This window comes from Lepidothrix coronata, unplaced genomic scaffold (assembly GCF_001604755.1).
Source record: "Lepidothrix coronata isolate B3197 unplaced genomic scaffold, Lepidothrix_coronata-1.0 Scaffold25, whole genome shotgun sequence".
In the NCBI taxonomy this organism is placed as follows: Eukaryota; Metazoa; Chordata; class Aves; order Passeriformes; family Pipridae; genus Lepidothrix; species Lepidothrix coronata.
The window spans coordinates 7,248,921-7,261,109 of NW_016690205.1; the positions used below are offsets into that span (position 1 = coordinate 7,248,921).

Sequence of the window (12,189 nt, forward strand, 5' to 3'; positions counted from 1 at the left end):
GCAGTATTTATATAGGCAGTATTTATATAGGCACCCATTGCACCCACCAGGGCACAAAGCCATTAGGGTTTGAAAAGAGATGTGGATAATTAGCCCAGCTGGCAGCAAAACCTGCACTTTGATAACAACCATCCTTCTAATTGCTAGGAAGAAATACTAAAGAATCTACTCAGTGACATTAACTAATTAGGGAAGATTCCAAAGGACTGATTGCTAAAACAGCAGTTAGGAAGGAACATCCAGCGATGGCCATGTTGACTCATAGGACTTGTCACTGCTTGACCTCTTGAGATCCCTCTTATCCCTCTATGATTTTGATCTTAAAAGTAAAGTACTTCTAGAAAGAACGGTGTGTTTATGAATATACTCCATAAAATGGTATTAACTCCATAATCAAAGTCTGAAATTGGGAACTCTTGAGATGCACCTTGACTACTTTGCCTCTGAAATCTGTACTCCAACCTTACAGCTTACTCAGGGTACATGGAGATGCTACAGGTTTTAACACTTGGATTTAAAAACAGTTATAAGCAAAGCCAGAAATTACACTTATGCTCGCATGCTTATTCATCAAAGACTGCACCAGGAGACTTTCTGTCAAAATTAGATTATCTACATATACAGCGACTCTGACAAAACCCACCAGGCTAAATCCCTTTGTGGCACTGTATTTCAGATCCCTAAAATATTCTGTCTACAAATCTAAATCTGTGTTGGAAACAATAACAATGGTCTGCTATGTGTTTACCAGCTCAGGAAAACTTGACCCTATTTTTATGACCGAAGACTCTGGAAACAGGCACAATTTTAAACAAGAAACATGGATAAAACAAGAAAGCAGACAGAATATTACATACCTTGGAACACGCACATTGCCAATGACACCTTCCCACTGTGCTGTGAACAGGTCACGGTATTTTTCTAGGATTTCCTTTATTTTCTGGGAAGGACTTGAAGCTTCTGTAATAACAGAATTTCATCCTTATGAGCATAGCATGCTACAAACTACACTGGGAAATCTTAATTTCAAAAATTTTAAAATGAGACTATAATATTTGCAGGTTATCATTAGATTTCATGTTTTTTGCAACCTAAGTCTGGCTTTTAAAATTGAAGCAATTGTGACATTTTCAGAGTAAAAGTGTGATTCCCATTTGAAAAGTGTATCTTATAATGGACAAGAATTATTTGGTAGACAGGTTAAAGACTTTAAAAGCACAAAGAAAAAACTGTAGATACCCTGAGGAAAGGGTAAAGAACTGAACACCAGTACTGCTCATACAGTTCTGTTCCAGAGGCTCAGAGAGGACTTAAGTAGGTGGATAAAACAACTGAATTTCCAGAGTCCTGATTTCAGAAAACAAGACTCCAACGTCACCTCTGCTCTCCAAGGACATTGCACATTTAATGACAAATCATTTTCTCTTTTTGACTATATTTCATACTAGTGTAAATTAAAGATAGACACTAGAGCCAGATACTAAGCACATGAACAGTGCTTTATTTCGATCTGCTGTGAAGGAGAAACTGCAAATGCATGAAGCCATCCTCTGCTATGCCACTGGTTGTTCAGCAGCTGCTTTTGTGTTGCGTTCAGACTTAAAAACTATTTCAACAGCTGAAGGGAGCCAACAAGACAGATGGAGAGGGACTGTTAATAAGGGTCTGGAGTGACAGGACACAGGGAATGACTTCCCACCGCCAGAGGGCAGCGTTACATGGGATATTGGGAAGAAATTCTTCCCTGTGAGGGTGGTGAGGCCCTGGCACAGGTTACCCAGAGAAGCTGTGGCTGCCCCATTCCTGGAAGTGTCCAAGGCCAGGTTGGATGGGGCTTGGAGCAACCTGGGGTAGTGGTAGGTGTCCCTGCCCATGGCAGGGGGTGGGACTGGATGATCTTTAGGGTCCCTACAAATCCAAATAGTCTGGGATTCTGTGATTCAATTAAAATCCTCCATTAACTGTTACATTGTTTTACTGATGCTCCATTTACTGTTCTGATGAACAGCTAAGCTTTTTTGCCAACATCTTTATGTCATGACTTCATTTTTTGGTGCAAAATTTTCTCAATTCCATGGGTAAATGGTGAAGAAATTATTATTTAATATATATTACCTGCTTCACTTCCTTCATTATAGGGGTCCACAATGTCTGATAAACAGTTAAGCAGAAACAACGTGATTTAAACAACAAAAGAAGAAAGTTTATCTGATACATTTGGCTCACAGTTTGTGAAAGGATACATTTAAAATTACGAGCATCAACACTCAAGGGTAAATCACGATTAACTGTTGCCTACAATTAAAAAGAATACATATTCTACTGCATATAAAAGTTTCAATCAAATTTAACAGTATTGTGTGCTTTCTGTCAAACAACTAACAGGAAGATGTGTCAAAAAACTGCAGGATTAATGAAGGTGATACTCAATTGTCAGTGGAAATTAAAAGCGTAAGTTATTCTGCATTATCTAAAATGCACAGACACCCATTACATACATACACGTGTCTGCACGTAGGCAAATACAGATACACATTTATAAAAACTGTATGTATACACTATATGAAATATATTGTTGCAGGACATCTTTTAGTAACTTTAAGCAGCTCCCTTGGTGGGTTATTAAATACGTCCCATTTACAAAGTACAATTCTTCCAAGAAGTAACCCCTTGCAAAATCAACAGTAAGCAAAATTTTTATGGACTTATGTGGCATTTACTCCACTTGAGAATTCTAGCACACATAATGAGCTTCTATGCAAGCTGCTTGAACACTTTTCTATGCAAGTTCTCTAACATTTTTAACAAAAAAATAAAAGCTATTCCTATAAAGCTTATTTAAAAAATGTGGAAAGTTCACCATTTGAACACTCTTTTTCTGACGTGATTTTGATTTTGTTTCTTTAGATATTTCAACATCTGTCTCTGTGAAATTGAAAAGAAATTTTTTTTAATATAATAATAGGCAGTTTTAGAAAATAAATGTCCTCGAAGGTTTACATATATATATTGTAGTAACAACAACAACAATAAACAACAACAATAATAAACAGTGATAACAACAACAGGATCAAGTGGAAAAATAAAAATTCCTTTCAGAACACAGCAAGGCAAGGACATCACCCAAACCTTCTTGCCTAAAAATACTGGCTTTAAAGAGGAAAACAAGCTGGAGATGCTTCATTACACTGCCAATTTCGGATAGAGTTGAGCAGTGATTATCAAAGCACTTTCTAGGCCTATTGCCACATTTGTTAATTGTTGATGTTAATGGAATTACTGAAGCTTCTGTGGGACACACAAATACCAAAACGAAAAAGAAAGTGTCATATTTGAATTGGAATTTTTATTTGTTCAAGGGAATTTTAAAAAGCACAGAAAAGTGACTTCTATTTCTCACTGTATATATGACCACCACCCAGAGCACACGTTTCAGCCATTGTCACTGGAGTGCCCTGAAGGCTGGGGGCAGTTTGAGATCCACATTCACACTCCTCTAGCTCATGTTCACTCACTCAGTGGCCACTGTCACAATCTCATCAACAGAGGCTTTGCAACTCTGCTCCCTCTCATTTATCTGCTTCTAAAATCAGGCAACCATAAAGAGTTTCACTTTAAAAAAGGGAAAAACAGAAATGGAAAAAACCTGACATGTTATAAAACTCGTATTTCTGAAAGACCTGTAACAGGGTATGAGTGTGTATGTAAACCAAAAATATTCTTTGCCTTTAGAAAGAAGAGGTGAAGTGAAGGCTCTATTAAATATTACAGATACAAGCACTATACAAGAACCTCCCTGGAACAGAATACTTTCATGGTACAGAGTAAGATCTTCTAAACAAGTTTAGAAAAAGTTAAAAAATAGTTTTAATAATTTTATGTAGTATTACCTATGTATGAGCAAAATGCAACTTCAAATTTTTAACTTCAGTAATAGAAGGTATCTTTGATTTATACAAAAACTGCTTACTCCCTGCATTTATTACTCACTTCTAGATCTAAGAAATGAGTTTTAAGATGACATGAAGTCAAGTTTACCAACCGTTCAACTACCTCATTTTAACTCATTTCACTGAAGAGTTTCTGTAGGGTTCAAGTGTCTGCAGTAGGGAAGTTCATAAAGCCTATGGGGATCTGATTTTGTACATTTGTAGTACAAAAACCAAGAAGAAAGTAGTTCAGAGATTAAAAGCTTCTCTCATTTGTTATTTTAAGCAGTCCTACTGTAATGTTAAAGAATATTAACAGAAGTGTAAATTCTTTTTTTTTTTCAGTTCAGTGGAAAACAGCTTTAAAAGTTTTAAGACCATACTTGTAAACTTGGCCTGAAACTTTGCAAGCCATTTTAGATTCCACTGACTTTTACATAATTCTTTAATGTATTTTAAATTAGGTACCATTGCATCATCAGCCTGTACATTATTGAAATAAGTCTACTGTACTATATAATCCATCTAAAATACTGGAAACATATTGTATGTGTCAGCCCTCCAGTAAAATATACACCACCATTCATATTATTTAAACTTTTAAGTATCTTGTTTTCTGCATCATTATGCTAAATGAAAGAATATCTTTCATTTATCTTTCATAAATAAATACTGTTTATCTATCTAACAGTACCTGACTCAGCCAAACGTCGTCGATTGTAGAGAATCTGGAGAGAAAAATCTCTGGATACAGAACTTATTCCTTCCTCTTTAAATATACTCAGAGCTTCCAAAGGCAATTCCATAAGTAATGTATCCCCTAGCAATACCACATACAATTCCAAATCCATAGATGTCTCTAAAGAAATGTGACAGAACATGATTTAGTAGTTCTCAGTTTGTATATAAACAACTGCAGTTAGATGTAAAAACCTAAATTTGCTCTATGACATGTGAACTTCATTGTACTGTGGATCAAGTGCACTATGCAAAAACACTTCTTTTGCTACCATTACTCCTAAGATGTTCTCAAGCTTCTATGCATTTACGAGCACCAATTCTTCAGAGGGAGAAATATCCCCATATTAATAACAAACAATCTCACATCCAAGTCCAGGTATATGCAACACATTCAGGAAAATTATGTCTGGAACTGTAAAATTGCTACAGCAGTGTTTGGCTAAACAGCACAGAGTTGTAAAGGAACCCTTATCTAATACTAACTGTGTCTTTCTCTAGAAAAATTTTGTTTATGGTATTTAGGAAAAAAAGTATTAAGTATTATTATGACAACATTTCTGTTCTACAGAGAAAGAGCAAATGCATGGCAGAAAATTTATCCACTTTTTGCAGAACTACTCAAGATATGTTTAGGGATGTACTACAGCATTAGCCTTACACTGAAGCCAACAACCTGTGAGAGTCCATGAAATGCAGAAAAAGACAAAACACAAATTGATCTACAGACTTAAAAAAGCTCTTTATTCTAGCTTTTCTCTTGAAAAAAAATGATTTATGATAAAGCCATTTCATTTAAGCGTCTACAGCCTGTATGGTTTGGAAAACTCTAAATAAATACAGAAGGGTAGCTCCATCCAGCATATAAATCTTCTCTTTGATAGTACTCTGAAATGCTTGACTTGATATAGAAAATAAACCAGACAAACCCAAGACTTTGTCTTCTCCCTGCTTTAAATAAAATTAAAACTAAACTGATTGGACCTTCGTATCTGTCTGTACATAAGCACACACACACACACATATTGTACTCTGAGGGGCACATACCCTGCATTCCAGCTTGTTTAGTGTCCTTGTCTTTCATGTTCTTTTTTCCTGATTCAGCTGCTGAAACTGTTACACGCTGGGATTCTCTGGGAAGAGGAATTCAGTCAAAATATTACCAGTACTAATACTGGTGTAGGTAAAACTTTTCACAGGAAACCAAAGACTAAACTCCTTCAATGCTTCCAAAATTAAATTTTACACAAAGGATGTGCTCCCTTTTGAGTTCCTGTCCTTTGGAAATCCCATCTTTAAATAGTTTAATTATAATGTTACATACTGAAGTGTAAGTGTAACTTAAACTGGAGAATGGTGCTTCTTAGAAACGCCCATTAGTCTATCATGTGGCTCAGTCTCTTAGTCTGGCATATCCTGCATATCCTGTCCTTCAGGATGTAAAACCTTCATTCAGCAGGCCACCCTTGCTAAAACCATTCCTTTATTTGAAGGACTTCAGTCAGGGCTCTGTCTTCACAAATGATAATCAAACAAGTCAACATGTCTTACCTGATAGCAGAAAAATCAAACTGTGACAGCACTGGTTTCAGATATTCTTCCATAATTTCTAATATTTCAGAGAAATCTGATGTCAAATCAAGTCCATTATCATCTGTTTTCTCTGTTGGAGTCTATCACACACATTGAAACAAAAATTAGAATACTTTCCCCCTCCATCCTGGTTAAATACCATTATTTATATAATTTTTTAAATGTTAAATCAGAGGCTAAATCAAGTAATTTGAAACATCATAAAATGCAAAATATGAAAAGTCAGTTTGAAAACTACTTTACTTCAAAATTTCCTATCAGCATTTTGCAAAATATTCCAACATAGCAATCAGTACAAGATGTCAATATTTACGATTTAAGCAATAATACACTTCAGCAATTTCAATGGGGAATGGCAGAAAAGTAGAGCAGAAAGAAAAGACAATGTGCTCCACCAAATAATGAGAAGAAATTGGACAAGGACAACTCTGAGAAGTGAACAGAAACTGCACGATGAACATAGAAGAAGCAAATGAAAAAGTATGGAGAGATCAGCGGGGCCAATTTAGGAACAAACTAAACAGAATTAAGAAAACAGATAAGGAGAGAATAGAACCATGTAGGAGAGGAGAACACTGAAAACTGAGGCTTGTAAAATCCAACACAAAACCACTCCCTGGACAAAAGAGTTCAATCAAATGGTGAGGAGTGTTGGCATTAATGACTGGGCTCCTCACTCAGGCTCTGTGGAGTTGGTACAGGCTGCATACAGGACTGGGGGTTGTAACCTGTACATTTTAAAAACCTAAGCCACTTGTTCTTGTCATCTGTTCAACCTGATGTTATCTCAGCACCTTGTTCTTTTACTTACACAACCACAGCAACCTTTACAAACTTGACAATACAATAGGTATTGGCCATGGGTAAGAGAAAACGATCAACGCTTCACACCATAATGGGTGTTTTAACTGGAAGATGCCAACATGATGAATAAAACAGAATTACAATTCAAGAACCAGATTTGTCAAAGTTGTGTCATTAATGACACAATGAAAACTTTTACAGAAAATTCAATGTGATCTGTATTTTTTACCTTTATACTAATGATGGAAATAGGCCTATAACAGCTTTTGTTAATGCTATATACTTAACAGTGAATTTTCTTGATCATTAGATAAAACCTAAGTTTTATCTAACAAAGCCAAAATGAAAGTAAATTAAAATGCTAGGATGTAGACTTGTACATTTACTGTGTAGAAAACCATCTGTCACCTTGCAGATTAAAAGTGCTTGTGAAAGTCACAGGCTTTGCCAGTACCTTTGTGTTACACAACTTGTGCTCACTGATTGTGACAATGTCCTTAGAAAACAGCCTTCCTGCAGTAACAGAAAGCTTTTATCAGCTAGAATTTAAGAGGGTTCTTCAAACTTAGACTCCAACAAGACGTGTCCTTGAAGTAAAATTTTGTGACTAACAGACTTGGATCAACTGTGTCCAAATAAGGAACTACAGTGCAGAAGATATTGTGTGCCCTAGAAAAATTTTTCTATGTTGGAAATCAGTAACAAATCTCTGGCTAAGGTAGTCTTATTTGATTAAAGGGTTGCAATCTGTGATCCTGATTTTTTCCTTGGGACAGCATGGGCTTTCATGTGATATGAAAAGCAATGTACATTTGCAAATGCAAATCTCAGAAGTACAGCACATTTTCAAGTAAACTGCATCAATTTTCAATTCTGATAAACCACCAAACATTTCAAAGCTTCTGTATGATGATGAACACAGCAACAACAGCACAGTAAGATTAAATTTTGAGGCAGACTACACAGCACTTAGTAACTGTTAAGCCTAGGGATGCGACCCTTGGAATAAACTGAAAAATTCTGCATAAAGTGTCTATCGTATTTTTAGTATATATTTTTCACCCTATTTTAAATCTAAGGTAATAAAATACATTACCACATCTGTTTTGGAGACAAACTCTTGCAAGTTCTGAATGACATTTTGTTTAAGGTGACTCTTCATTTTTTGCTGCTTGTACAGACGCACTTTTTCCAACAAAACACAAAACGCATCAGGATTCACAGGAAATCGAGACACTTTGGCCTGCACTGTTAAAAGGAGGATAACACCCCCTTAAGACTACTTCTGAGACATATTTGTACTTGAAGAAATGATTGTACAAAGACCACCAGTTTCTAAAGCCATGGTATTTTTTTACAATTAAATACAGACATATAGATAAGCATAAAATATATACAGAAATGTACAGTGAAAAAACCTCCACAATTATTTATCTGTTACAACTTCAGCCTTCAAATATAAACAAAAATTCTGCAAATTGTGACTAGATACATTATACCTGATAACGAAACATATATTTAGGAATTTATTTTCCTTGATAATTAGGAAGAGTTAAAATTATTTGAAAAGGTATTTTGAAATTTTACTGACTGCAACAGTGAAAGCTATGAGCCTTCTCATAACATCACTGCAATGATTTTATATCTCAAATAAATATAAGAGGTACTTACCCATCAGCTGGGGGAGTTTTTCTTTCTGCTGTGCAATGCTTACTTTGGGCATCTCAATCAATGAACTGTACAGATTTGATCTATGGAAAAAAGGAAAGTGCTGAGTAGATTATTTGACTGTTCAGCCTTTTTTATATGACTCATATTTATTAGATGAGTAATTATTACCCTCTAATTTAATGTGATCACAAATACTCTCAAAATGCAGGATCTACCCCCACCCTGGGTTCAAATCCCTGCAAAGTCTAACTGGAACAAACTGAGAGCAGTAAGGTAAGTTCTTTTATTACTATATAGTCAATAAGGTAGACCTCCATTTGTTCCATGATAATTATTTAAGATATTTTAGAACTGGTGAAGGCACTCAGTCAATTGCTATAACTCAGTTTATGAGTGGTTGCTGATTAGGCTGCAATCATCAGATAACTGGTGGCTTTATAAAGCTAAATATGACCCTTCCTAACATTTCCAGGAGCATAAGCAATAGGGGCTGGAAACTACTAACAGAATTTAGGAAGGTATCAAGAGTGGCGTGAAACTTTTCAAGTGACCTCTGGAGACTTAAGAGAGAATTAGGGAAATCAAAAGTACAGAAAATGTCCAGCTTTGAGCTGCAGGCAGTTTTATTTATATATTAATTTGTTCACTATGCTAAAATTCAAGTCCAGCAAAATTAGAAGTGAAAGGCAATAAATAACCAAAATAGTGATTATTTACAGGTAAAAAAAGATGACATTTGTAACAAACAATGCTAAACCAAAATGATGAAATTTTATACCTGTCTTCTGAGTGCTGGAGAATAACTATGTAGAAATTGGATGGCAATTCATCCATTATATTAAAATGTTCAACAGGAATACAGAGGTTCCTCCATGCCTGTACAATAGTTGAAAAGCAGTGTTATTTTCATAGATTTTAAAAACCCCATTCTTAGTTCTTTCATTATAAAACTGATAGTAATTCTAGGAAAGAAGGTACTAACACACACACACACATATATATATATATATATTAATAAAAAGGCCCAAACACTTAGCAGATGTGCCAGGACAAGCGACTCTGTCCAAAGAACAGGAAACACTTCCCTTGAGAGAAGTAAGCACTGGCACAGTTTGCCCAGGGAGGTTGTGGAATCTCCATCCTTGGAGATATTCAGAAGCCACCTGGACACAGTCCAGGATAACTGGCTCTATGTGGCCCTGCCTGAGCAGGGGGGTTTTACAAGACGACCTTCAGAGTTTTTCTAACCTCGACTGTTCTATGATAGTGGAATTTTTGTGCAGTGCAAAAGGATGTATAAATATTAAACAAACTAAAAATACTGTAACTTAGTGCACTCTTCATAACAAGATGACTTTTTTGGCAACTACACTATTATTGAAGTTAAAATGCTATCAAATCCTAGCAGAATATTAGTAAAAGAAGGGAGTAGGATAATTCATAGTAACGTTTGTAAAAGTCCTTCAAAATCTTGCTAAGAACAGGCATCTCCCCAACAAGTACTATATACGATTGTCTTTGGTTTACGTGGCACGGTTTTGGTAGCGGGGGAAAGTGCAGGGGTGGCTCACAGAATCACAGAATTGTTCAGGCTGGAAAAGCCCTCTGAGAGCAGAGTCCAGCTGTTCCCCCAGTACTGCCAACCCATCACTGTCCCATGTCCTATATACACACACAGATTTCTCTCTGTGTGTGTTTATAAAATATATATAAACCTTAATAAGAAGCTCATCTCAAAGTTACCACTGAAGTAGCAGCCAGTTGCTGTTCCACACGTTTTAGAAGATCACTTGTGTTTCTGTTTCGTTTCAAATGATTCTGGAGATGCAGCAATGCTGCCAGCTGAGAGCTGCTGGTGTTGGATGTAGCCGTTAGGAGAATACTCTTCATCATCATAGACACTGAACAGCTCTGTAAAATTTTTACATTTATTTTCCCTTACAAAAATTATACAAATACATATATACACTATGTGTGTTATAGCATATATCTATGTGGAAGAAACAGTTTCTTGCTTTAAAGGTGAGATGAACTAGCAAAAGACTGCTGTTTGTGCTTACAGGCTAATGTAAACAGTCTGGTAATAATTTAGGAAAAGTTCTTAAATGTGAATAGCTGGAATTGATTTTCTTTGTCTACATTTATCATCTAGGTTCCTGTTTTTAGTCATCGAAGGTCTACACGGAATGGTAAATACCATGTTCTGAACTCAGCCTTTCAAGTAAGCTGAGTCTGAACCATGAAATCCAGTATTAGCTGATTCTGATTTATCAGAAGACCTACCCAGTCCACTCCACCCATGAGTGCAAATTTAAGTGTTGACAGAGAATCAGGTGCTTTCTGTTTGTCATAACTTTCTTCAGTTGTGCTGCTAATGGCAGGAAGGAAAGTAGTATAAGGTGCTCTTCTGTATTTCTAAAACAGAGATCATTGTGTAGGAACTATGTGCTGTTCCTTCCTGATGTGGGGAATATAAGCCTCAGAGCTACTCTGCATCTTCTCTGGGATGGAGGTACATATTCACATGAATGATTCACACACCTTCAAGCCATCTATGGGACCATGCTGTGCACATGTCAGTTTGACAAACTGAATATAAATGTTTCTTACACACTTCAAAATAATGAATAAACAAATCCAGAGAAACATTTTTAAAATTATTTCTTAGGGAAGAATGAAACCATATTTTATGGTAATGTCTTATCTTAGCTAATCAAATTATAGTAATTCTTATTAAAATCTTTTCATGTGTGCAATCATCAATGTAAACATCAGGTCAAACACAACAGATAACACAATTGTTAAAAAGCCAGCAATCAAATGATCTAAACTTAGCAAACATATCCTATATTTGATGACCTGTGTTACTCACCAGTTCTCACACAGGACCCTACATGTGTTCCGTATGACCAATTCTCAGGCTGTGCAAATATAGTTTTGTTTATGCAACTTCCAACATTCTCTCCCTGAAAAGCAGCACAAACATTGCTGCCTTACCTGATGAAGTGCCAAAAACTGGCTTGCTGAAACTGGATCAAACTGTTGAAAGCATTCGGCCATTTCCAAACTAGCAGAAGTCAGTACATCAGTCACGTTCTGACTGAATGCAATCCCCATACACTGCAGCAAAGCCTCACTGGACTGAGAAAGATACTTCTGAGCCATCTTATGTTCCTTCTAGATGATAAAAATAAAAGGTTTATAGTAAAATTAATATTAAATATTTGTTATATGTACACATATTACTAGTGTGTTAGAGAAAATAAGTGTTGCTTTTTTATGACTAATTTTCACGCTGCTTCTTTTTAAGGCATTTACTTAACACATGAACAAAATATGCAAATACAGATTAAGTATTTAGCAGACAACAACATCCGTTACACAACATTAAAAAATAAATGTTTTAATACAATACTTTCTTTTAACATAAAATGTGTACTTAGCAGAATAGACT

At 35.8% G+C, this 12,189-nt stretch overlaps 1 protein-coding gene across 5 annotated transcripts in view; it reads right to left on the reverse strand.

Annotated features, from left to right (window-relative positions):
* CFAP46 (cilia and flagella associated protein 46) overlaps window positions 1-12,189 on the reverse strand; it is a 66,449-nt gene that overhangs the window by 6,393 nt on the left and 47,867 nt on the right. For 3 of the 5 annotated variants that reach the window (XM_017809165.1, XM_017809166.1, XM_017809162.1), the window contains 12 exons: window positions 11,733-11,912; window positions 10,479-10,646; window positions 9,514-9,611; window positions 8,736-8,815; window positions 8,161-8,312; window positions 6,219-6,340; window positions 5,715-5,800; window positions 4,624-4,788; window positions 2,861-2,925; window positions 2,244-2,295; window positions 2,116-2,151; window positions 858-960 (listed from right to left, as the gene is read on the reverse strand). In XM_017809165.1, the coding sequence (XP_017664654.1) occupies window positions 858-960; window positions 2,116-2,151; window positions 2,244-2,295; window positions 2,861-2,925; window positions 4,624-4,788; window positions 5,715-5,800; window positions 6,219-6,340; window positions 8,161-8,312; window positions 8,736-8,815; window positions 9,514-9,611; window positions 10,479-10,646; window positions 11,733-11,912 (1,307 nt within the window). Of the gene's footprint in view, window positions 1-857; window positions 961-2,115; window positions 2,152-2,243; window positions 2,296-2,860; window positions 2,926-4,623; window positions 4,789-5,714; window positions 5,801-6,218; window positions 6,341-8,160; window positions 8,313-8,735; window positions 8,816-9,513; window positions 9,612-10,478; window positions 10,647-11,732; window positions 11,913-12,189 lie in introns of those variants that run through there. The other 2 variants (XR_001873889.1, XM_017809164.1) reach the window with 2 other exon arrangements.